Source organism: Hemicordylus capensis, chromosome 2, assembly GCF_027244095.1.
Source record: "Hemicordylus capensis ecotype Gifberg chromosome 2, rHemCap1.1.pri, whole genome shotgun sequence".
Taxonomy (NCBI): domain Eukaryota; kingdom Metazoa; phylum Chordata; class Lepidosauria; order Squamata; family Cordylidae; genus Hemicordylus; species Hemicordylus capensis.
The window spans coordinates 104077603-104103595 of record NC_069658.1 but is presented as its reverse complement, the minus strand read 5'-3'; the positions used below and the strand labels follow the sequence as shown (position 1 = coordinate 104103595).

At 43.6% G+C, this 25993-nt stretch overlaps 1 protein-coding gene and 1 long non-coding RNA gene across 9 annotated transcripts in view; one reads left to right on the top strand and one right to left on the bottom strand.

Moving 5' to 3' along the window:
- Positions 1-10961, bottom strand: part of LOC128348144 (uncharacterized) — a 47524-nt gene extending 36563 nt beyond the window's left edge. The window contains exon 1 of the long non-coding RNA XR_008317954.1: positions 10861-10961. This is a non-coding gene — a long non-coding RNA (uncharacterized LOC128348144). The remainder of the gene's footprint in view (positions 1-10860) is intronic.
- On the top strand, positions 8201-24110 carry LOC128348143 (uncharacterized). Of its 8 annotated transcripts, none has more exons than XR_008317951.1 (4): positions 8201-8328; positions 18438-18593; positions 20210-20354; positions 23572-24110. XR_008317951.1 is itself a non-coding variant. In XM_053303789.1 (4 exons), exons 1-4 carry the CDS (start codon positions 11204-11206, stop codon positions 23637-23639), a joined length of 588 nt encoding a protein of 195 aa, XP_053159764.1. In that variant the 5' UTR covers positions 11084-11203; the 3' UTR covers positions 23640-24110. The 8 variants fall into 8 exon arrangements, 2 of the variants coding, with proteins under 2 accessions (XP_053159764.1, XP_053159763.1); XM_053303789.1 differs by lacking the exons at positions 8201-8328; positions 18438-18593 and adding exons at positions 11084-11578; positions 15162-15201 and having other exon boundaries at positions 20210-20314; XM_053303788.1 differs by lacking the exons at positions 8201-8328; positions 18438-18593 and adding exons at positions 11084-11578; positions 15162-15201.
- Positions 24111-25993: the final 1883 nt, after the last annotated feature.

Sequence of the window (25993 nt, the reverse complement as noted above, 5' to 3'; positions counted from 1 at the left end):
GTATTTCATGAGCCCCCACATACTGCAATTTGTAGTTTTCCAGCATTTTTTGGTCTGGCTAAGTCCACTGCTAAATAGTTTTTGAAATATTAAAAGATTAACAAGCTTTACTTGTATTTTTCAGCTGATATTATGGTAAAGTTATCTGAAAGATGGGTGTCAGATGCTTGGACAGGGGGTGCAATTTCAGTGTTTGCCCTAGGCGCTATTTTCCCCTAGATATGCCTCTGCATTGTGCTGCCTGGGACAAAGGGTACCGTGACACCCTCCCATCTGAGGGTAGGTGCTCAGGCCATGCTGCTGAGGCAGCAAAAGTGACATGTGCACACTCTCGGACTTCTGCACCACCAGGCCAGGCAGTGGTGACAGGGGTGTTCCTAGCTCATGTTGAAGGGAAAGAAGCACACAACATTGGGGAAAGGAGGGGAAAGTGAACAGCATGCTGCAGTGAAGTGTAGTGGCATTCCAAGCTGCACTCTGGGTATATGGTTGTAGCTTCCTTGACCCACAAACAAAATGAAATCCAGGCTGGAAAGACTTTGGGAAGCAGATTTGCATTCATGTCAACTTTCAGACCTCTTTTCTGTCACTTTCCGCTATTCTGTGCTGCATCTAAAGTCTCTTCATTCTCCATCTGCCTATCATAAATTTCTAAGATTGCCATTTAAACTATGTGAACAAAAATCAATTGCTACAATGATGTATTTTTAATGACACACTCCACAAAGCATGATGAACCTTTAAAGCTATAGCAAGGCTATAAATGTGAAGCACTCTTCATATCACATTCTGCCTATAAAATGTTATTTAAACAGATTGCTTTGGAAGGAAACCACCTTTATTATGACATTAGTTTAGTGTAGATTTGCAAAGTGTAGTGACTAACCACGACAGAAGGAAAAACGACTTCACTGAAAATAATGTAAACTGAGCAAGCAGTAATAAAAAACAACAATTTAAAAAACAAACTACATCAAAGATGTATGTTTCTAATTCATGAACTATTGTTCATGGCTTTCCTATATTCTAGGAATGTTGGATCATGTCTTTGATCTACATTTACATTCAAATCTGAAACAAATATTTCCAATCTTAATCAATGCACTTGTAAAACTTAACTGTAGAAAGCAGTGTGTCCTTTTCATGAGGGTAATTACAGACTTGGGGCCTTTCCAAATGATTTTTAAAAGCCCATAATTTGCTTAGTGCAATTATAACACTAGTGCCAGAAATGCACTACCTTGTTCCCACATGACTGGGAGAGAGGAAGTTGCTTTACTGCAGCAGCATTTCTACTCATCAATACATTTATTTACTCATCTATCCATTCATTTAATGCATTTTTATGCCAACCTTTCCCAAAGACCTCAGGGTGGCATATGTGATGTTATGTCATATTATCATCACAGCAATCTTGAGATGGAAATTAGACAGAGGACTTGTCTGAGTATGAGCTTTTGTACTAACTGTTTCACAGGAGAGGAGAGTGCACACTGCACAACTTTCGCAGAACTAAATCAGGGCGGGAAATAGACCTGCTAGTGCTCACCACCTTTTTGAGTGCTTTAAATGGCTAATCAGCTCTGGAGCACTCAGGGAGTGTTCAGCCATTAAATCAGTAGTAAGTAACAATAACTTCAGGCATGAAGGAAGAATTTGCATCTATCATCACAGGAACTAGCCAATCAGTGCCCCTGATAATCATACAATCACTTTCCACCTGCATAAAATGAGTCGTAGTAGTAGTTGTTGTTGTTGTTATACTGCCCTTCCAATAATGGCTCAGGGCAGTTTACACAGAGAAATAATATATAAATAAGATGGATCCCTGTCCCCAAAGGGCTCACAGTTAGAATTATATGAGTTATGTGAATGTGAATTAGAATTTATAATTAGTATTATAAAGGGATGAAATGATAATCAGAAAAGTTTTTCCCCACATATACGTACAATCAATTATTCCCTGCTCACATTTCACAAATCCTACACTTCTTTCATTTCTAGGACCAGTAATCCACATGGAAGGGACCTTACCGTTAAGTCCTATGATACTCTATTCATACCATCTAAAATAAGTGCAGTAAGTGGGTTTTCCCTTGGGCAGTGTGATTCAATTGCTACTTTGGCACCTCCTTTCTTGGCTGGGTGGTATGGGGTGCCCAAGCTCACAAACATAACATATTATATTAGGAACATTGGAGAGGAGAGGCAAATCTCCTAGTTTTGGGTTTGTTTGTGTTTGTGTCCATTTTCAAAGACTCAGACTCTACTTTTCTTCTCGATGCAAACCAAAGCTGCTTCCAAAAATAAAACAAAAACAACATATAAAATAAAAACATGCAATAAAAATACGGTGGCAGCAGAGCAAGAAAAACTGCAACCAAAAGAATTTAAAGTGAAATAAACTGAAAATTCCACCAGCCCAAATATGCATTGGAAACAAAAGCATATCCCATCATAAACACTTGTTGGAAAAGGCACATTTCTGGAAAATGGCAGCTGGCTCTTGTGATGGTAAGTGGGTAACGTGCTGTTTCCTCTCTCATGCAAGAGAGAGGAAACAGCACATTTCCTTTTTCTTCCTTATGCAAGGGAGGAAACACCACATCTGCCTACTCACCCACAAGAGCCGGGGCGCAAGATGATGGGTAATGGAGGGAGGAGGAGGAGGCCAAAGGTGGTGGGTGGAGGAGGAAGAAGGGGGCAGCAGCTCTTCAGGGCTCATGTTCACAAGACACCTGTGAACACCAGTAGCTACACCCTTGCTTTAGAGTAAGTCCTGTGTAGTACTACCGAATAACTTCTCAGTGAGCTTCATGGATGAGGGCAAATTTGAACCTGGGTCTCCCTGTTCTGGCTGTAATGTTCCTTAAGGTTTGGGGAAACAGTGAGGAGAGCTTCCCTGACTATTCTCCCACATATAAGCCAATTACACAGCCTCCTCATGAGTGAGTAAATACTTCCTTTTTAATGATTCATGCTGATTTTGACCATTCTGCACAGTTTCAGACTGACAACTCACATTGTTTTCTGTGTTATGCCACCACCCATTACACTAAGGATCTATTTTCCTGAAAAGTGCATACGTATCTATTAAACAGCAATAGTTTCTCCAGTGTTTACAATAAGGCCTCAAAATAAATCAACACATTCCTGATCTCAGAATGTAAATGCTAAAAATACCCCAACAACACAGAAAGCAAAGCTGTCAAGCAGGAAAGATTAAGAATTACTGGTACAAAATTCTGAGTAGGCTTGCTAAGAAACATTGACATTCATTGTGAATCTCATTTTTTTTTAAATGAGAAGAGTACTGAGATGACATTGCGTATGTATTTCAAATGAAAAGAGTGAATGAATGTTGCCATTTATGGGTCAGTCCTCCTTTGCCATACATTTATTGAATGCATTTATGCAGTTGGAAGGAATGTTTAACCCATTCAGCATTAAACTTAGAATAAAATTACAGAACAGTTAACAACCCTGTCAACTGTTCATAGAGATTCATATGGAACAAATAGGAAAAAAATGTAAAATGGGGTAAATGGATTCACCCCATTGTGTTCCTTTATTGTACAGTGCATTCACTTTGTGTTCCAGCCCCTGGTTCTTCAAGGAAATCTTTGAAAATTAATTCTGAAATTAGAGCATGCACACTCTGATTTTGCTTTCAGCACTACCATTCATGTGCATTTTTTTAAACATTAGTGATGCTCAAATGTCCATTGATAAAACACTAGGCAGCTTCAGATGTCATAGAGAACTGGCAGCTTGACCAAACTACAGTTCCTGGAGAGTACATGGGAGCCCCGTTTCCAGTGTCGGAAAGGACATGCCAATTTCAAATCTAGATTACAGATATGTTGCAGAACCACAAGCAGATTAGAATATGCCAACATTGGTGGGCTTGGTTGACATGCTGAATGTTGGCACATCCTTCTGGGCACTGGAAATTAGGCTCCAGTGTGTACTCTGGGAACCAGTGTGGTTTGGCCGAACAGCCAGTTTTCCATGATGTAGAAAAGCATTCTTAATCCAGTTATGCAAATGATGCAGTTGTTTTTACAGATAAGGGATTTGAACCTGGGTCTCTCTAATGTGATTCTACATATAATCACATCAAGATTATTTGTGTATCGCATTTGAGTGAGCCAGCGTGGTGTAGTGGTTAGAGTGCTGGACTAGGACCGAGGAGACCAGAGTTCAAATCCCCCTTCAGCCATAATACTTGCTGGGTGACTCTGGGCTAGACACTTCTCTCTCACCCTAACCTACTTCACTTCTCTCTTCAGCCTAACCTACTTTTGTTGTGAAGAGAAAACTTGAGTATGTAGTACACCTCACTTTGGGCTCCTTGGAGGAAGAGCGGGATATAAAATGTAATAAATAAATAAATTTGGCTGATGCACACAAGTGCTCCTGAACCCTAGTAAAACACCACACAAAAAGAAACTTCATATAACGGACAGTACAGGCACATCAAGATTGGTGGTATTTGATAAATGAACAAAAATGTCCATGCACACATTAGTAAAAATATTGCATAAAAAGAATCTTGATGCATTTATATGCACAATCACATCAAAAATCTGGGAGAGCTGCTTCACTACCACAATGATCACACACAAAGTCTATGAGCACAGAGGTGATCTCAGCAGGGGGTCTTTTTAAGGGCCCTGGGCAGGAATGTGCTCAGAACTGCAGCGGGGAGGCTCGAAGGCAGCAGAGGTGCTGCTTTAAGAGTGGGGGAGGGTGCACTTACCCCTCTTGCCACTACCCCCCCCCCCCGCCGGCGTCTGTTTTTTGAAAAGCCCATCGGGGCAGCACCATACCTCCCTGCCGCCCCATTGCCCCCATTTTCTGAATATGACCAGAAGTCTCCGACGCACCTGCCCACAGGTGCATTGGAGACTTCTGGTCATATCTGGGAAAAGCAGGGGATTGGGGCGGCAGGGAGGTACGGTGCTTCCCCAATGGGCTTTTCAAAAAACAGACACTGGTGGGGGGAAAGCAGCAGGAGGGATAAGTGTACCCTCCCCCGCTCTTAAAGGTAGACACCCCCCGCCATCGAAGTGGCAGAACCACCAATTCTTCAAACCGGTTCCATGCACATCCCTAGCCCTGGGTCCTCAGCCACTACTCAGAAGTGCCAGCCGGTGATGTTGGCCCTATTTATTAGCATTAATAACATTAATGCTAATTTTATATTTTTTATTTTATATCTAGATCTAGATATATAGATATATAAATTCTTCTGGTTTCTTATAAATATATATCTAATACAGTAGAACCAGATGTGCTTTAAAGTTTGCTCTTTATAATACTGCAATTCCTTACACTAATTTCCTTTTCAGCAGCTGTGTTTCTCAATTAGAGAAGGAGCAGGGCAAAATGTTCTTCTTACTGCTGTGGTATTAAATGATTCTCTGTGCACTAGCATCCAGATTTTTAAAAAATAAAATGGACTAAATGGTTAGCTAAAAGCAAAGGCTTGACTATTTCCTTATTCATACAAGTTTCAGAAATGTCTGAATTACTAGATTGTATTAAAGCTGGAAAGATGGTTGTGGTACACTTATGGCCTATGGCTTAGATTAACCAAATCTGTATATCTTGTTAATTTACAATTATGCAAGTTGAGCTTTGGATGGAGCTGAAACAGCGGCATGCTCGTACAAGTAGCAAGAGGTTATATCAGATTTGCAGAGAAAAATCCCTGCACTGAAGGCACTTCTGCAATCTGCCCAGCTTTGCCATTCCAGTCTGTCTTTCTCACTCAGGAAACAGCCTGTCCTTTTTCTAAGCAGCTACTTGTTCCTAAACTCAAAGTTGGGGGGCATGGGCGGGGTAGTCACTTTACACACATCTGCCTTCCCCCTTTAAGTGGGTGTGGGTATGTGCCATTTACCAAGCTTTTATGGCTTCCTCCATTTAGAATACTTCAGAGCCATTAATGAATGCCTCATGCTCCTAGAGCCTCTGGACAACTGGCCAGCATTCTGCCAAACAAAGAGATGGCCAAGTAGGCATTACCTAATCTGCAACAGCAGTTTCCACTCTTTTGGCATTCATTTAATTATCAGTTTCCTGATTCAACCATTATTCATGAACTTTGTCTTGTTCTTAAGGAGCTGTGAGCCTTGTTGGCCAATGTTATGGCATTTTATGAAGTGTAGTTATGCAGTCGCAGGGGGAAAGGAAAGGAGTTGATGTGGGGGAATAACACTTTGCTCTTCCTTGCTGACATGCATTTTCTTTGAATTCATCAGCCTCCAGAAGAATGCAAGAAAACCAAACTGGTTGTTTGATTCAGCGTTGTGCAGCATTTGGCTGGCATCAAATTTTCTTGCATTATTTAAAGAAAATACAAGCTGACAAATTTGTGCAGCACACAGGCAGAGGGAATAATTTGCATGGGGATCCACTGAGCAGTTTCCATTTGATTGCATCCTCTTCTGAAACAAAATTCAAAGAAATGTGCAAAACTAAGGAAGGTTTCTATCAGAGTGGGTTGCATTGAATTTTAATTGGCACTATTTTTACGGATTGCTTACATGAGGTGGCAGCATATGCATCACATTTCCACTTTGTAACCTCTCCCTGAGTCAGAATATTGGCCCATCTAGCTAAGTATTGCCTTCAATGACTGGCAGGGAGGGTCATCCAGGGTTTCCCCAGGGATTGCCCAGCCAGGGATGGAACCTGAGACCTCTTGTATGCAAAGCAAATGCTCTAACAATGAGCTACAGCACCGTTCTCCTATTGTCTTTGAGCAGATCCACTCGCTTTCTCTAGATCTCAGTCTATTGTCTGGACAAGGAGAGATCAACACACAGTTTGGTACTGATCCCATGTTTGTTGTGGTTGCCAAACACATTGATGAAATGCCCTTACACCTGGGGTTCTCAAACTTGGGTCCCCTGATGTTGTTGGACTACAACTCCCATAATCCTCAGCCACAATGGTAGTATAGTCCAGCAACACTTGGGGATCCAAGTTTGAGAACTCATGCCTTATACTAAAAACAAGAGCAACAAAAGCTCCATCTAGAAGCATCAGCAGAGAAACCACTAAGCATGCCCCAGTTAATTTTCCCTTAAAAAAAAAATTCTTTTCTAAGCCATTGCATTTCATTTATAATCGCAATAATCCTGAAGAAATTGGTCATTAATGAAGTTAACAACCAGTTTGCTAGAGTGTAAGTTGCCATTGACATCACCCCAGGTCATTAAGTCAAAAACCATCACTCGTTAATAATGACTGGGTTTTTTTTAAAAAAATAATGCTTAGAAACTAAATTGACACTTGATATGCATTTAGATAAGCTGAAGAACACATTAAGATGAAATTTCTCCCTTTATCAGCACAGGCATCTTATTAAAGCTTGTTAAAACTTTATGCTGCCCATAAAAATTAAATGTAGGACTTAACTCAATGGACAGGCATCTGTTCTCTCACTTTCATCTGTTTTACATGATTCTATTGCATTAAACAGATTGGCTTCATGTTTGTACTACCCAATGGCCTGCTCACTCAGAAATTCTGTGCTAAATTCTGCCTACCCATTATTTTCAATGATATTAGCCCACACAACTAAAAATAGGGCCTACTAGAGTAATGTAGCTGTTTTAGAACCTGATGCAATTCCACTGATTGAACAGTCTCATACAGAAAAGCCCAGCCCAGCCCAGAAGAGATTCAAATGGTAATTCAGTGAAATAATTCAGCATCTTTGTATGATTGTTTTACAATTCATTATTTTAAAATGCAGCAGCTAGTGTAGCATAGTTGCTAAGAAGATGAGCTACACAGGGCCAGGTCTAGGTCCCTGCACGCCTCATGTTTGCTGGGCCCCTCTGGCAGTGGGCAGCAGTAGCTCCTCTCCTCCCTCTCAGCACGGTGACAAGAGCCACTGTCAAGTTCTTTGGCAGCAAGTCCTTTCATTGTCCCACCCTTGAAGGGTGGGGGGATTTCCACCTTTCAAGGGCAGGTCAGTAAGAATTTACTGCCACAGAACTTGATTCTTTTTCCCACCATGTTGCCAAGTGCTTTGGTGGAAACTCCACCCCCTCCCACCAGCCAATAGGTTTTCTCTAAAGGGGCCTCTGAGATCCAGCCCATTGGCCAGTGGGAGGAGCAGCTGCCACACAAGTCTCTTGTGGAGACTCTCGTGGCAGCTCTTTATTCTTTAGGCAGATGTTTTTGTGGGGGTGTTCCTTGAGGCTTGTGCCTGACCCAGCCCACTCATGATGCTGGCCCTGGAACTACGAATCAGGACTTCCCCAGATCAAATCTTGCCTCTGCCATGAACACACTAGGTGGCCTTAGGTAAGCCCCTTCCTCTCAGCCTCAGCCCCTTCATCTGTAATATCGGGGCCTAGAGCACCTTCCATATGAGGCAAGTCTACAACACCTGGGGCTTTTTAGTTTAGAAAAAAGATGACGGATGGGAGACATGACAGAAGTCTATAAAATCATGCTTGGTGTGGAGAAAGTTGATAGAGAGAGATTTTTCTCCCTCTCACATAATACTAGAACCAGGGGTCATCCTATGAAATTGATTGCCAAGAGATTTAGGACTGACAAGAGGAAGTACTTTTCACACCATGCATAATTAACCTATGGAATTATCTGCCAGAACATGTGGTAACAACCAACAGCTTTAAGAGGGATTTAGATAAATTTGTGGAGGAAAGGTCTATCAGTGGCTACTAGTCTTAGGGCTATAGGCCACTTCCAGCTGCAGAGGCAAAATGTTTCTAAAAACCAGTTACAGGGGAGTAACAGGTGGAGAGAGGGTATGTCCTCAGCTCCTGCCTATAGGATTCACAGAGGCATCTGGTGGGCCACTGTGTGAAATAGGATACTGGACTAGATGAGCCCAGCAGGACTGTTTTTATGTTTATGCTTGCTACCACAGGACCAGCTTTGGATCTGAAGGGCCAGTGTAGGGGTCAAACTAGCAGAGGCTGTTGAATAAATAGTACAATCTATGATTGCCCTATTCCTTCTACACTGTGACTTCAGAACTGCAGTTGTGCAGTCTGAGCTAGAAGGAGAACAAGCAATTACAACTTAAGCAGTGAGGTAGATGACTGGAGTACAAGTGGAGGAAGATTCAACTCAAAACCAACAGATTACAACATAGAGCACATTTGAGATCTATGCTCTGGCAATATGGGTGGCAAAGAAGCAATTCTTTTCAGAATTGTGTCCACAAGTTCATGTCCAGCAGAGTTGTTCAGAGTTCTGAGAGGGCTAGTAAGTGCCCCGCCTCCAATCACAACTTGGAACCATCTATTACCTGCAGAAGCGTAACTAGGGAAAATAGCACCTAGGGCAAGCACTGAAATTGCACCCCTGTCCAAACAGGAATGATGGGACTTGTAGTCAACAATATCTGGAAATCCTTGTTAAAAGGAACATTGTACCATCTAGACATGGTTGTTGATCAAAACCTGAAAACAAGAGCCATCTCTGTAAAAGACTTAGAACAACAGTCAGGAGTTATGCGAGGATTCCAAGTGTCATTTTTTCTGTCTCATCTCATTCTTTTTAAAAAAAACATGACTTTGTCCTAGAGGATCACCTGCCCAAATAGCCACTAGCAAAATAGGGGAAGAAGGTGGTGGTGGTGGTGGTGGGGGTCCTATAAACCAGTGAATGATTCCTGTCAGCCTTTGTCTTATGATGACTGTTGGCTCATGATGGGGTATATGTGCATTCACCACACCAGTGCTTACTTTGACACCAAGAGGGAGGAGGATACATTAGTTTGCCACACTAGACAGAGGCATTTGCAACAGGAGCAGACAGCCAAGTTCTGCCAGGGCCAAAACCAGCCCCTGCCAGACTAAGAAATCATTGTCATTTGCTCCTTCCTGTCACAAGCAGTGTGCTGTTCTTTTATTATTGACTCTAACTCTTAAATATCCCAGTCATGGATGGAAAATTCAGGGTCAATTTACAAGAGACACATTTTCTACATGGAAGTTTCTTCTGTGCAGGTGTTGTGCAGAAACCCATGTGTAGTGACCGCCAGGGGCATAGCAAGGTTGGAATGGGCCAAGATGAGATTTTAAAATGGGCCCCCAGTCCCTCAAAGTCCAGGGCCTCCACACATCCCAGGCCCCCAAGGATTTAAGTCTGATATTTCAAAATAAGTATGCTGCCTGGAAATACATTTCACTGAATACACACATGCACACTTCACAGTATATAGTGATATACATTGAGTACTCTATATCTGTGCTACTTTTAATGCCTAAAACACACTAGCAATGCTAATTATTAAAATGGCCCCCTCGCTGCAGATTAGCAAAGGAGACTTTCAACCATGCAGGGTGAGCCTATGTTTGTTTTCTCAGAATTCTGAACAAATTCACTAAAGTTTGATTCCAGGAGGTTTTTCACATGAGGCTTTTAAAGCACTTTAACACACATCTCCTCTGGAATGGAGGTGCTGCATTCACATGTTGGCCAGATGTACCCTGAAGTCCCTGCAAGTTATTAAAGAGCAGTTCACACACAAGAAAAATAAAATAAAAGCACAACACATGCTTCACAGTTCTCACTCAGACCTTCTGGGTTGCAAAACAACTTGAACATAAGTGCATTTATAAATGAATGAATGAATAAATAAATATTTGTTCCAGAAATGTTTGTAATTTTCTGACATGAAACAAGCCACTTATAGGCCTTTTTAGATAGTTTTTGTTTTTAAAGCCAGCACATTTTTCAGTCTGTTTTAAATTAAATATTCAGAGACTTCTCAGTCTTGCCCCACCACCCATATCAAAGCCCTATGGCAAGCAGATCCCTGTATACAGGGGTAACTACAAAAAGGAATTCACAGCCTACCTTGCAAAAGCTGTGCTGGATGGTCTGGTCTGCTACAGGGAGCTCTGCCAGCCTCCTTCCTGGCTTGCTGGGGCCTGCTGAGTTCAGGCTTCAGGGAGGCCTATCTCGGAGGCCTCTCTGGAAGCCCCGCCCACCCACTGATCAGCTGAGAGGCGGGGAGAGAAGAGCTCTGCAGTTTGCAGGCTGCTCCGATCCTAGGCCGGAGCTGGAGGCAAGTGGCTGAGGGGCCCTGGGGCTGTGCAGGTGGGCAGTGGGGTGGGGGTGGCAGGAACTGGCGTGGTGCCCCCACCTCAGTGGTGCCTAGGTCACGTGCCCTGCCTGCCCCCTCCCCCCAGTTCCACCTATGATTACCTGCTGTGGCATGTTTAAAGAGATTTTTGTGGATAAAATTTCTCATATTCAGGCCGACTTGGATTTAGGCCCCACAATTGCTGCAGTGTATGAATCGGAGGTGTCCAGCAACTCTTATGTGGTCAGGCAGGGTCAGTTCCAGTTTGTGATTCATGAGGATTTGGGCAAGCTTCTTGGAAGAGTGCAGCCTACCACCTGCTCTCTTGACCATTGCCCAACATGGCTTATACTATCTTCCAGGGGGGCTGTTGTAGAAGGCCTAGTAGAGATCATAAATTTTTCTCTGAGGGAGGGCAGGGTGCCTCCTTGCCTTAAGGAGACAATTATTAGACCTCTTTTGAAGAAGCCTACATTGGATCCCTCAGAGGTAAGCAACTATAGGCCTGTCTCCAACCATACGTGGCTGGGCAAGGTAATTGAGAGGGTGGTGGCCTCCCAGCTCCAGACAGTCTTGGAAGAAACTGATTATCTAGACCTGTTTCAGACTGGCTTTCGGGTGATGGATGATCTTCAGTTGAGAATTTGACAGAGGGAGTGTGACTCTGTTGGTCCGCTTGGATCTCTCGGTGGCTTTCGATAGTATTGACCATAGTATCCTTCTGGAGCATCTGAGAGGGTTGGGGATGGGAGGTACTACTTTGTAGTGGTTCCACTCCTACCTCTTGGGCAGATTCCAGATGATGTTCCTTGGTGTCATGGCTCAGATCTCTGAGTCAGAGGAGGAATGGGAGGACTCGGTTGGGAGTGCAGGCTCAGAGGCACAGCAGCAGGATTTGGCTGGGAGAACAGACTTAGGAGCTGAGCTGGAACGGCAGCATACAGAAGAATCAGGACAGCTGGCAGACATGAGGGCTGAAGAGGCTGATCAGGAGGAAGCTAGAATTTCACCTGTGTTAAGAAGGCATCTCAAGAGAAAGGCTCAGTGGGAGACATGCAGGCGCAAGATATCACAGGATGGGAAATAGAAGTGCTAAGTCAGGAAAGCCTGATTGGCTGCCAATTATCTTGAGCCCTATATTAAGCAGACTGTTTTTAGCACAGATTGCTGTTAGCAACTTTTGCTTACTGCAGACCATGTTCATACTTAGCATTCTTCAACCTTTTGTGTTCCAGCCTGCCCTTGTTCTGTTCATTCCTTGCTCTGTTGTCCCTTGTTCTGTTCATTCCTTGCTCTGTTGTCCCTTGTTCTGTTCATTCCTTGCTCTGTTGTTTTTTTCAGTTATTACTCAGTTATTGTAGAAGGGGGTACCTAATTTAGTTCAAGGGACTTTGTTTTGTTTACTACTATTTTTCTTTGGGAGTCTTTTTCACTTTCATTCGTGCACAGAAGTAGAGCTGAAGGGGTTGTAAATCCTGTTGAGTTAGCTGAGCCAACAGATTTACGACACTTGGGTACTATTGCTCTTCAAAATCTGAACTTCGGTATGGTGTCCCTCAGGGCTCCGTACTGTCTCTGATGTTGTTTAACATCTACATGAAACCTCTGGGAGGGGTCGTAAGGAGATGTGGTACTGGGTGTTATCAGTATGCTGATGACACCCAAGTTTTTTCTCCATGTCAACATCATCAGGAGAAGGCATAACCTCCCTAAATGCCTGCCTGAAGGTGGTGATGGGCTAGATAAGAGATAACAAACTGAGACTTAATCCAGCTAAGACGGGGGTACTTATTGTGCAGGGTTGGAACTCAGGAGATGATTTTGATCTGCCTATTCCGGATGGGGTCACACTTCCCCAGAAGGAACAGTCTGGACAAAAAGTCTGGACAAAAACCTCTCCATTGTGCCCCAGGTTGAGGCAGTGGCCAGAGGTACCTTTTATCAGCTTCGGCTGATACACCAACTGTGCCAGTTTCTTGAGATAAATGACCTCAGAACAGTAGTACATCTGCTGGTCTCCTCCAGACTTGACTACTACAATTGCTCTATATGGGTCTCCCTTTGTACGTAGTCCAGAAACTGCAGTTTGTCCAGAATGCGGCAGCCATATTGGCCTCAGAGTCATCTCGGAGAAACCATATAACTCCTTTCTTTAAAGGACTGGTTGCCAATAAGTTTCTGGGCAAAATACAAGGTCTTGGTTATAACCTATAAAGTGCTAAACAGCTTGGGGCCTGGATATTTAAGAGAATGTCTTCTTCGCTGTGAACCACACCGCCCATTGAGATCATTTGCCACCAACTCGTCTGTTGGCTACTTGGGGACGTGCCTGCTTCATTGTTGCCCTGAGGCTTTGGAATGATTTTCCTGCTGAAATAAGAGCCTCCCCATCTCTTACAACTTTTAAAAAGGCAGTCAAGACACATTTGTTCATCCAGGCTTTTAATTAGATACTGTTTTACTAGTTTGATTATTCTTAATAGTTTTAACCTTGTTTTAAGTTTTAAATTGTTGTAATGTTTTAAACTTTTTACTTGTTATTTTTATTGTTTTGTTGTAAACCACCCAGAGACTTGCATTTTGAGTGGTATACAAATATGTTAAATAAATAAATAATAAATTAATAAACAGGATGTAGTTACAGGTGTGGACTGCTGAAGTTGCTAACTTCTACCTCCTGCATTCATAATAATATTTTCTGGTTCTAAAAGGTAGCAATGCTATTTTGCCAGGTGTGCTATACCAGTGCTCCACTCTGACAAGCTAGGACTCAATGATAAACTTAATGTGCACCAAAGGGTTTGGGATGCCCAGTGCTATTATTGATATTTGTGGATGGAGAACAGCAGACTACTTGTGCCATGAAATAAACTGCTTTTAACAGTATTCCTAGTTCCGAAAGTAATTTGTTGTGCAATAGTGGCCTGTTGACTGTGAAACACATGCATAAAAGCCCCTTAAATATACAGAGCTAGATGGTTCTTTGAATCCCAACTTCAAAGTACAGGAAGAAACTGCTTCTGTATATTCACCTTTGCATTTAACTGTTTAATAAGTATATAACCTAAAGAAAGAAATCATTGCCTTATATCTAGGCTGACACTTTGCCATAGTGCAAAAGGAAAGGGGTGATATCTGCTCTTTTCTGTGCTGCCCACTGTGCCAAAACCACATCCTTGTGCAACCTTCAGTGTCCCACAGTGCTATCACCCCCAGCCCCACACTGTGTACCAATTCCCAGCCTCTCCATCTACTCTCCTTTACATCTCCACCCCCTCAAAAGCATGCACAGTTCTCTCCTCCCACCTAATCTTCCTCAATCCTTCCCCACTACCGCTGTGATGCACACAACATGCCACATGTCAATTCTCCCCCCCAAATTGAGTGCTGTTGGTTGTAGCCACTGCCTTTGGTCCTATTCATCCTCACTCCCTCTTGCCCCACTCCATCTTCTCAAAAGGCAGAGGGCAGGGAATAGAGCAGCAGGAAATATGGGACAACAAGTGTGCTTAACTCCCTTCCACTCCATTCACTGCTTTAAAAAATATATATCAGAGTGGGACAAGGGCAAGGGAGAAGGATCAGGAACCGCTGCAGCATTGTGCCACTACTGTGAGAGAGTAAAAGGGTGGGGCTGCTAATAGTGGTAAGCTGGCTGGAGGAAGTGGGCACAGCACCTTCTCCACCAATCTGACACCTTAAGTGAGCTGGCCCTACCTGTTTGTGGGAACTTGGAAGGCCATGGAATTGATTTAAAGAGCTCTTCTTCTTCCCAATCAATGGTGAACCAAAATGTCACATCAATATATCATATATTTGAAATCCTATAATTTATTTGTGAATTTGAATGTGAGTATCCTTTTCAATTTTTATTTCGTTAGATAATGGAATAACAGTGACTCTCAAAATAAGCATTTTAGAATCTACACTTAAAAGAAAGATAAGGGGAGCATTATATTTAGATAAACTACAGCCTGAGGTCAACGGCAAAGAAGAAATGAAGGAAATATAAAGTACATAGGTCATTAAAGCGTGCAAGTAACATTTTTGTTTCACATCCTCCCTCTCCCAGGTTTTCTCTCTCTCAGTGTCAACGATAAACAGGCATAGCTGTAAGTCATCAGTCTTCCCCTCCTCTCTCCTCCCCTTTCTGTTGTGTATTAACCAGGTGTTTAATTAGATTGGGGAAAGTTGTGGATATAAGAGTGTGAATTTTAAACAGTGGGACATAGATCACTAAAGCTGATGTATATATGTCAAAATGGTTGTTCTTTGTTGTCATTCCCTTTTTATGTTTTAACTTACACAATAAAAAAGGTCTGGAAAGAAATAAGATTTGTTAGATATTAAAGTGCTTAGCAAATCAAATCAAAATCTATTAACATTTCTTTCTTAGTATTCACACACAGAAGCTCAGTATATTACATCTCTCCCCTGACCAATCCAAAGAATATGTGGTGTTTCATAAAAATTGACATTTATATTTTGAACTTTTAAAAAATATAAAATCCTAATCAGTTGTTACCAGAACATGAACTTTGGTGTGCACACATTTTACCAAATCCTAGGCATTTTCCTAGAGTTTAAAACACAGATTTCAGATTCAGAGCTTTATTATAACACACTAGTATTTTTAAGCCCGTTATAATAACGGGCGCTAGCTTCCCCCCCCCCTTTAAGCGTTCTTCCTTTCTATTGCTTTTTTTTTGTCCCTGTCTCTCTTCCTTTCTCTCCTTTCCTTCCTTTTCTTGTTCTCCTTTTCCTTCTATATTTTTTTTGTTTTGTTTTTTATATGTTTTATTCTCTTCGTTATCTTTTTCTCTCTTCTTTCTATAATGGGTGTGTTCTGTGGGGTTTTTGTGTGTGTGTGTGTGTTTTCCTTTTTCTCTTTTTCTATCTTTTGTTTTTTCCCTTTGTTCTTCACTTTTATCTCTCTTATTTTCCCTTCCTCTCTCTTTATTTTGTTCTTTTCTTTCCCATCTCTCTCTTTTCTCTGTTTTTCCTTCTTTATTTCTTTTCTTTTCTCTATTGTTCTGTCTCCCTCCCTCATTCCTTGTTTTGTCTTTTGCTGTCTATTTTTTTGTCTGTCTGTCTCTCTCTCTCTTTCTCTCTGTCTTTGTTTTGCACACCCATTGGGAAAAATGAGAGTACCATCACAATTAGAATTATGCACTGCTTAGTGGCCCCAGAGTGGTTGCACTTTGGAGTGGCTTGCAAGCAGTACATGCACATCTCAGAGCTGTGGATCTCTGCGCAGTATGCAAAGTAGTATTGGAAAGTTCTATAATTTTGAACAATTACAGTCATCTTCACAAATAGTAAATAATTAAGCAAAGGGTGTGTGTGTGCTTGTGTGGTACTCCCCCCACCCCCCTCCCCACAGTATTAAAGTCCAGATCGTCCCATGGAAATGGTGCCGTTGCCGCCTGCTCTGCTGCCCTCCCGGCCGCCCTTCCTCCGAAGTTCTGGAATATTTTTCAGGGCGCAATTGGCCCACGGAGCCGTCACCACTGTCTTCCCGGCCGCCCTCCCATGAGGAGAGTCCGTCGCCCAAGAACTGCCTAATGTCAGTGGGAGAGAGGTGCTCGCAAGCAGAGCTCCTCTCTCTTGCAAAGCCTCTGCCCGTACTGTCAGTTTGGACGCAAAGGACGCCTATTGCGTCCTTCACGGCCAGAGTGTCAGTTCGGGCAGAGCCGTTGCAAAGAGAGGAGCTCTGCTTGCGAGCTCCTCTTTTTCTCTTTAATGCAGTAGCTTTCAGCCCGACGGACATGGCCAGGGTAAGGAGGACTCGGGAGGGAGGAAGGAGGACTCGGGAGGGAGGGCGGGCGGCCATCAGCAGTATTTGGGTGGAAATGGCCGCCCGTGGGACTGTGAAAGGAGGACCGGGGATGCAGGAGTCGGGAAGGAGGGCGGGCGGGGGGCCAGCGGCAACATTTGGATTGAAGTGGCCGCCTGTGAGGGCTTGAAAAGAGGACCGGGGATTGGGCCGAAATGGCCGCCGGTGGGTCCGGGACGGTTGTGGCGGGCGGGCGGGCGGGCAGCGATTGGCCCATAATGGGCGCCCGTGGGGCCGCGGCGAGAGGTCGGGTGTTTGCTGGCTAATGGCCGCCCGTGGCTTTGGGACACTGGTGTCTGCGGTCCTGTGTCCCTTGGGCTGTTCTGGACCTGCGCTTCGCGCAGGCCCAGAACAACCCAAGGAGGCAGGGACGCAGATCCCCAATGTTCCAAGGCCACGGCCACTCACTTAGCCTTTTATTATATAGGATGCATTCAACATTTGAGAAACTTAGTAACAATTTCCCCCAGTTCATTTGAGGTTTATTTATAGCATGACATGCTGGTGTGAAGTAGACACTGTAACCATTTTGTATGCTGTAAAGAATTAAGGCAGATTATGATAATATAACATAAGCAAGAATTAGAAAATAAAAAATAATAACATAATTTATTATCTATCCCTTTTTAATAAACAAAAAGAATCCAAAGTGGTTATATGCAAAAAGGCATAAGATGATTCCTTATCTCAAAAGGTGCCGAGATCTAAAAAATATGAGTAGTTAGACACTAGCAACTGGTGTATAACAGTGCTTTGTTGGATAGGGGGACTGCTCTTCTCCTGCTAAAAGAGAGAGAGAGAGAGAGAGAGATGACTTAAAAGCGCCTCTTTGCCCAGTTAGCAGGGGTATGAGAACATTAAGGAAACAGGGATAGAACCTTGCCCATTTCACTATATATATATATATATATATATATATATATATATATATATATATATATATATATAATCAAAACATAATTAATGTAAATTTTAACATCTGGATTGTAATTCATGAATGTGTAGTTCATAAGTTGTACATATTCACAATCCATACTTTAAACAAATGCATGCATTTTTTTCATGCACCAACCATAAAGTATATTTCTTAATGTAGTCTTTGCAGTGAGTGGAAAATTAAGGGCTGCACTTGATGCTCAGTATAGTAAAATATTGTAAACAGTCAAGATGTGCATTGTGATTTTAAAAGCAGCCCTCTTCAAGCTGATCTAGTCAGAAGACAGATTACTCCATATGTTTTTGTAGTGAATGAATATTATAGTTAATCATGTCCAAGTAAGATAGCAAAACAAAAGATTTTTAATTAGATAAATTATTGCTAATTGAATGGGTTCTCAGTGTTTTAAAATCCACCTTTCTATAGAGAGCAGAGAGAAATGACATGCAGTTCAAGAATAAAATAGTGTATTATTAAAACAGTCTGACATAAAATGAATGATAAACTCTTGATGTAGGAGTTTGACTAAGCATAATGTCTCCCCTGTGAATGCTTTATGTATCATTTTAAAACAGATGATCGGAACAAAGAGGCAAGGAAGAATTACATAATTTAGAAAGTGAACTACAACTACAGAACCTCAGACAGATGCCCATGCTCTGGAAGCTGCAGACTATTTTCAGTTACAGTTTTGTGATGCAAATGTTACTGTATTCAATTACTTCTGAAAGGTTAGGAATGCCTGGCATTCGAGTTATATTTGCTTGAGGCAGATGTAATTCAAATATTGCATTGTGTCCAATCCTGCTTTTTAATGAAGCACAGAAACAAATAGTGATTCTGGGTCACATCATTCTCTCCCTAAATGAGACAGAGATTTTATTTGAAGAGGAGCAGGAGACATCTTGTAGGCACAAAATGCTTTATGACTATCTCTTCTGTTCAGTAATTTTTAATGAAGCAACTAAATTAGCCATAGTGTGGTGCAATGTTAATGCAGTTCTGATTGCTTTAGCTTAGTTATTAAAGAGTAATGAAATGGTGCACCCTTTAAGTATAGCCTTAAAAGATGCTAGAATCCCAGAGACTAGGGAACAGTGCTCTGTGAGTAACTGACTCTTCTGAAAGCAACTTTTCTTTGTTCTACCTGAAATCTATCTGTATGAATAATGCACTAATGCCTTTTAATAATTATGTATTTGTTTTCAGCTTGTTTATTAAAGGATTTTAAGACAAGTGGAGGATAATAATCTCTGCCCTGATCCACCACTTGCAGGATTTGCCCACCCCCTGATCAGTATGAATCTGCCTTCCCCCTGAGATCATCAAATGAAAGTGTCTTCTGGGTTGTGTGTGAAGCAATTTAGACCAACTTGAAGTGGGCCAATTCTTCCTAGTTTGGCTTACTTTGATGGCACAGTAGTGCCAGTATAGTTAAGATGAGTGGTTTCAACATTCTACCATTCTACACTATGAACATTCAATTGGTTATAAAAACAAACTGTCTGTTCAATCTGCCTGAACATTTGTGGGCATTGGCTAGGTAACAAGTGACAACACACCTCCAAATCTGGTGAAGTTCTAATGTAAAATGGCTGAGATATAGCAATTTAAAATTGAGACTTAAACTCTGGAAAACAAGTCGCCTGTTCTTGTTGTTTTTGCCATTGAACAACATCTTATAGTAGGGGTGGGGAACCTTGGCCCTCCAGCTGTTTTTGAACTACAACTCCCATCATCCCCAGCCTGGGGATGATTGGAGTTGTAGTTCAAACACAGCTGGAGGGCCAAGGTTCCCCACCCCTGTCTTATAGGGTGTGTGTGTGTGTGTGTGTGTGTGTGTGTGTGTGTGTGTAATGTCATTTTACATGTCCTTTTAAAATTCAAATATATGCTGAAGCATAATACTGTGTTGTTTTGTTGAGGCAGGGGGTCACCCATTGTTTTCTGAGTTATTGGCCTCTGGTGTCTTCATAACAGAGTAAAATCAACTAAGAGTGCAGATCAGAAATTTTGCACATTGAAGGTTCCAAAGCCTGATTTGGGAGGTGGAAGACCTCCTGACTAATGTTTCCTCTAGCAGGAATTCCCAGATGTTGTTGACCACAACTCCTGTAATCCCCAAGCAAAAGCCATTGAAGCTGGAGATTCTGGGCTTTGTAGTCAACAACATCTGGGAATCCCTGTTAGAGGGAACCCTGGTCCTGACCAGTTCTGGAGATAGACTTCCTTGTTCTGAACATATCTGTTGATAAGGAGAGTCTAGGAGCACTCGGGCATTTCTATTGTTTAAGAAATTCCCTTCTCCCTTCCCTTTAATTGCCTTTTGTTTTCTTTCTCCACTCAGGCAGCAAGAACAATGTGGCAGAGGTCCTTGGTCATGCAAGGTGGCAGCAGGCTGGCAAGGGGATACTGTATGTGAGGCAACAACGTGGAGGGAGACCTTGCAAAAGTATGTCAGGCAGTGGCGAGTTGGCAGGGGACTTGCAAGGGTGAGTGAAGTAGCCAAGGCAAGGTGAGGGAACCTGGCAAGGGTGTGCAAGCTGGTAGATGTGAGGTGGTGGAGACCTGGAAGAGTGTGAGGTTATGCTGGTGAGGGCCTTGTGAGCAAGCTCAAGATGGTGGGGGCAACAGCACACAAGGTGTTGGCCAGCTCTTGTGAAGGAGCACAGAATAGTGGAGGCTGGAGAGGTGGTGGGGCAGGGTTGGGGGAGGCTTAGGAAGGCATGCGAGGCAGATGACAGGAATCTTGCAAGGGTGCATTAGATGGTAGAAGACTTTTCTGAGGACATACAAGGTAGTGGTGAACTGGTGGGGGCTTTGTGAGCTCATGGAAGGAGGCAGCAGGGTGGCTAGGACCTTGTAAGAGTATGTGAGTCAATTGTGAGATGGGGGAGGGCCTTGTGAGAGTTCTCAAGGGGGTACTGGCAAGCTGTCTGGGGGGCTTGTGAGGGTGCGCAAGGTTGCAGTGAGATGGCAAAGGCTCTGTTAGGGTGTGCAAGGCAGCAACAGAATGCAAAATGGACTTTCGAGGAGTATGTGAGGTAGCTGGGGGGCTTGCGAGAGCAAGCAAGGCAGAAGTGAATTTTTAAAAGCACTTGCAAGGGCACACAAGGCAGCACTGAGTTGGCAGAGGGGCCTTGGAAGGGCAGAAGAGAGAGACATTGGCAGGACATGCAAAGGTATGCAACGTGGTGGTGAGGAAGCAGGCCGTGGTAGCACCAGGAAAAAATAGGAGGCGTACAAAAGGGGCAAAGTGCATTTATGGATGGCCGAGCTGTGTCCCATGTGTTAGCTTTCTGAAATAGAACAAGGGGTGTGTGTGGGGGGGGGGGTGTGTCTGTCTGTCCCCGAGCAAACCTTGGTAGCAGGGGACTCATGAGGGAACATAAGGCCCTCACAAGCAGTGGCAAGGTAGTAGGGGGCTTGCAAGTGTTCCCAAAGTGGTAGTGAGGTGGCAGCAGGTCTTGTGAGGGCATGTGAGGATGTGGAGGCAAAGTGGGGAAGTTGGGAGATTGCATGGCACACTGCCAGTTGCAGAAAAAGCAAAAGTGGGACATGCAAGAGGATGTGATGTGATGGTGAGGTAGCAGAGAGGGCAGTGACAAGTGGTGGGGTAGGCCTTGTAAGCACCATGAAGTGGCAGCAGGCCTGTTAGCAAGTAAAATTCAACTGTACCTGTTGAATTTCTCCCTGGATGCATCCCCCCAGCCCAGTGTTGATCTGAAAGACTAAGGCACATTATGAGAGGAGCCTCTTTTGTCAAGCCAAGCATAATATACTAGACTGCATGAGACTTTTTATAGATAATAACCAAAAAAACCAATGATAATAATGTTTGTTTGTCAAATTTGTATGCTGTCCCAAACTTCCGTCTGAGTGGCTTACAAGAACATAAAACAAGTTAATTTAGGTCTTGCCCCCCAAACCCTGAGTGATGACTTTAAATCAGGCCTGCACAACATAAGGCCCGGGAGCCAGATTTGGCCCTCAGGGACTATTTTACTGGCCCTTAGGTATCCTGCAGCAACACAGGAGCTGGGAACTGCCTTATAGCACCACCCTGTGCATATTTTCTGAGAAATATGTTCCATGGTCTACCCAGTGGGTCTTACTCTCACGTAAGCATGCCTAGCATTGCATCCTGAAAGCAACAACAATTTAGGGAGAAGAGAGGCCTTGGCATTTGTTTGGGGCTGACATGCACTCCAGGGGCCCCGCTGATTGAGCAGGGACAGGACCTATTCTCTGGCCACTATCCTTGGTTAGAACTATGGGTCCATTGACAGGGGGAATATATCCACAAGAAACTAATAATACTTTTAATTTTAATGTAATAATGTGCTAAAATTGTAACCTCGGCCCCTGCACACCAAGTTGTGGGTGGTTCCGACCCACCAGGGCATTTGAGTTGTGCAACCCTGCTTTAAATCCAGATGGAAACAGTCAATTAGGACTAAAATCTTGTCCTTGGGCCTGTTCCCACCCCTCTTAGTTAACATGGGCTCCGATCCAGCCAAGGAACATATTAAACAGCATATCATAGACATAAAGCGCCAATCTGATATAGGCAAGGCCCTGAACTTCCTCATCAGTGAAGGACTCAGGTATGCTACCTCTCCTGTGGCATACCTAATGCAACTGGAAGTCCTAAAGCACAGGAGTGTCTTCATGCTGGCGCGTTGCCATGTTCTTCCCTCAGCCGTGCTTGAGGGACGATATAGGAAGATTCCACTCTCAGAACATCAATGCCCCTGAAACTCAGGGCAAGTAGAAACAACAGGGCCCATTCTCCTTCAGTGTCTGTACTACAGAGACATTTGTGCCACCTTCATTCTACCATCCTATACCATAAAACCCTTAAGCGTGCGGCCGTGCTGCCCGTGTCTTTTTGGGCCATTCTGGGCATGCGTGGAGCGCATGCCCAGATCAGCCCAAAAAGATACGGCCGCCCAGAGACGGGCGGCCATGTTGGACCAGGCCGCCGGAGAAGAGTGCTGGCGAGGCGGCGGTGGCCGCGGCGGGGCGACTGGCCCCGATGGCGGCGGCCGCCGCCACGGCGAGACCAAGAGGAACAGAAGCGGCGGGTGGAGAGTGCGGCCGAGGCGGCGGCGGCGGAGCCGCGGCCTTGGCCAAAGGTGGCGGGCCGAGGAGTGCGGGCTGAGGTGGCGGTGGCCGCGGCGGGGTGACTGGCCCTGATGGCTGTGGCCGCCGCCACGGCGAGAGGGCCAGGAGGAGCAGAAGCGGCGGGCGGAGAGTGCGGCCGAGGCAGCAGCAGGCAACCCCCCCCCACTAGAGCCCATTATTACAACGGGCTTACACATACTGGTTATTCCATAAGTATCCTGATCATACAGACCAATTTTACACCCCTCTTTACTGCTTTCTGATAGCAACCCTGCCACCACCTACAGTGTTGCCAAGGTTCTGTGCAGCAGTGGTTAAAATCTGGTGGATGATGACCACTGGCTCATGCCCAGCACCCAACTTTATGGACTAACTTGAGCACACCTTTGCTTGCTGCCTCAAGAGTGCTTTTATTGCAGCCCAGCGCTCCTACAGTACTACAGTCCCACAGCTTCTTGGCTTTCCTTGCCCTAAATTGATCGAACTCTTACTATGTCTATAGTTGCCCTTGAATGACTTTATGCCTCCACGTTTCTTCGTCTGTGTGTGTGTGTGTGTGTGTGTGTGTGTGTGTGTGTGTAGGGGATCCGTCGTCACTAGAGATGCTCTCACCAGCCGCCACTCCTTGCCTGCTCCATCGGCCGCCATAGCAGGTTCCTGCAGGGTCTGCATGCCGTAGCCTTGGAATCCAGCAGAGGAAAGCAGTTCGCATCCCGGCTTGCCTGTGCAAGGCAAAAGGTTACTGGCAGGAGGAGTCCTTTCGTTAGCATCGCAATGCATTCTTGCTTCTCTCTTTCAGGCTTTAAAAAATGATGTTTTTATGATGCCTTTTATAAATATTTTATCAATATTTGTAGCCTTTTTTAACTGCAATTTTCAGATCTTGGCCACTAAAAGTCTGTTAGTCTGTGGCTTTGGTTTGTTTTAGATAGTCATAGTTTCATTTTAAAATTTTACTCCTTCTTTTGATTCTTATATTTTATCATAGTCTTTCATTATATGCTTATATTGTGCACCCCTAAGCTTTTAATATTTACTTTTACTTTTAATATGTAATATGTAATCATCCCGTATACTTTATGCTGGTCTATGGCCATAATAAAGATTGATTGATTGATTGATTGAAAGAACACTATATTATTACTACTATAATATACTACTAATCTTTATATACCACTTTTCAACAAAGTTTGCCAAGTGATTTATATAGAAAAATACATAAATAATAAATAAGATGATTTCCTGTCCCCAAAGGCTCACAATATAAAAGGAAACACAAGCTAGACACAACAGCAGCCACTGGAGGGATGCTGTGCTGGGGCTGGATAGGGCCAGTTGCTCTCCCCCTGCTAAATAAGTATGTAGTACACTGCTCTGGGCTCCCTGGAGGAAGAGCGGGATATAAATGTAAAAAATAAATAAATAATAAATATAAGAGAATTACCACTCTGAAAGGTGCCTCTTTGCTCAGTTAGCAGGGTTACACAAAACACAAAAAGTAAAAGTAAAAACCTTAAAACAATTTATAACCACCATTAAATTTAAAAGCTTGGGTGAAAAGGTAAGTCTTTAAGGAATTGTTAAAAGTTGTCAGAGATGGGGAGGCTCTTATCTCGACAGGTAGTGCATTCCAGAGTCTTGGGACAGCACCACCAGAGAATGCCCTTCCCTGCATAGCCACCAGAAGGGCTGGTGGCAGCTGTAGATGGACATCTCCAAATGAACTCAATGTGCAGTGGGGCTCATAGTGAAGAAGACATTCTTTTAAATATCCAGGGCCTAAGCTGTTTAGGACTTTTAAAGTTATAATCAGCCCCTTGTATTTTGCCTGGAAACTTATCAGTAGCTACTGTTCTTTTAATAAAGGAGTAATATGGTCTCTTTGAGGAGACCAACATGGCCGCTGCATTCTGTATCTATTGCAGTTTCTGGACTACGTACAAAGGCAGACCCTCTTAGAGCATATTGCAGTAGTCAAGTATAGAGGTTATCAGCATATGAACCACTTTTCTGAGGTCATTCATAACAGGAAATGGAGGCAGCTGTTGTATCAGCTGAAGCTGGTAGAAAGCACCTCTGGCCACCGCCTCAATCTGGTATACCAGGAAGAGATGTGGATCCAAAAGCACTCCCAAACTGTGCACCTATTCCTTCTGGGGAAACTGTGACCCCATCCAGAACCAGCAGATCAAAATCATCTCCAAAGTTCTGACTCCACGCAATACGTACCTCCATGTAATTTGGATTCAGTCTCACTTTGTTATCCCTCATCCAGCCCATTACCATCATCAGGCAGGCATTTAGGGAAGTTATGCCTTCTCCTGATGATATTGGCATGGAGAAATAGATTTGGGTGTCATCAGCATATTGATAACACCCTGTACCAAATCTCCTGATGATCTCTCCTTAACTTCATGTAGAAGTTAAACATCGGAGACAATATGGAGACTGGGGAAACGCCATATGAAAGTTCTCAATTTGAAGAGCAACAGTCTCCAAGTGACACCACCTGGAAGCTGCCTGAGACGTAGGAGTGGGACCACTGTAAAGCAGTGCCTCCCATCCCCAACCCCCTCAGACGCTCCAGAAGGATACTATGATCAATAGTATCAAAAGCCACCAAGAGATCCAAAATGCCCAAAAGAGTCACACTCCCTCTGTCAAATTCCCAATTGTAGTCTCCCCGCTCCAGACAGTCTTGGAAGAAATTGATTATCTAGACCCATTTCAAACTGGCTTTGGGTTATGGAGTGGAGACTGTCTTGGTCAGCCTGATGGATGCATCAGGCTGACCAAGACAGTCTCCACTCCATAACCCACCCAAAGCCAGTTTGAAATGCGTCTAGTTAATCAGTTTCCTCCAAGACTGTCTGGAGCGGGGAGGCTACCACCCTCTCAATTATCTTGCCCAGACATGGAAGGTTGGAGACAGGCCTATAATTTCATAACTCTGAGGGATCCAATGCAGATTTCAATTGTGCTCTATGACTCAACCTGTCAGATA

Excerpts from the sequence above, each read along its gene's own strand:
- LOC128348143 (XM_053303788.1), top strand. The coding sequence starts at position 11,204 with ATGATTACCTGCTGTGGCATGTTTAAAGAGATTTTTGTGGATAAAATT. Across the intron at positions 15,202-20,209 it reads AACGATAAACAGGCATAGCT|GCAGCAAGAACAATGTGGCA; the intron begins GTAAGTCATCAG and ends TTCTCCACTCAG. Across the intron at positions 20,355-23,571 it reads TTGGCAGGGGACTTGCAAGG|GGGATCCGTCGTCACTAGAG; the intron begins GTGAGTGAAGTA and ends GTGTGTGTGTAG.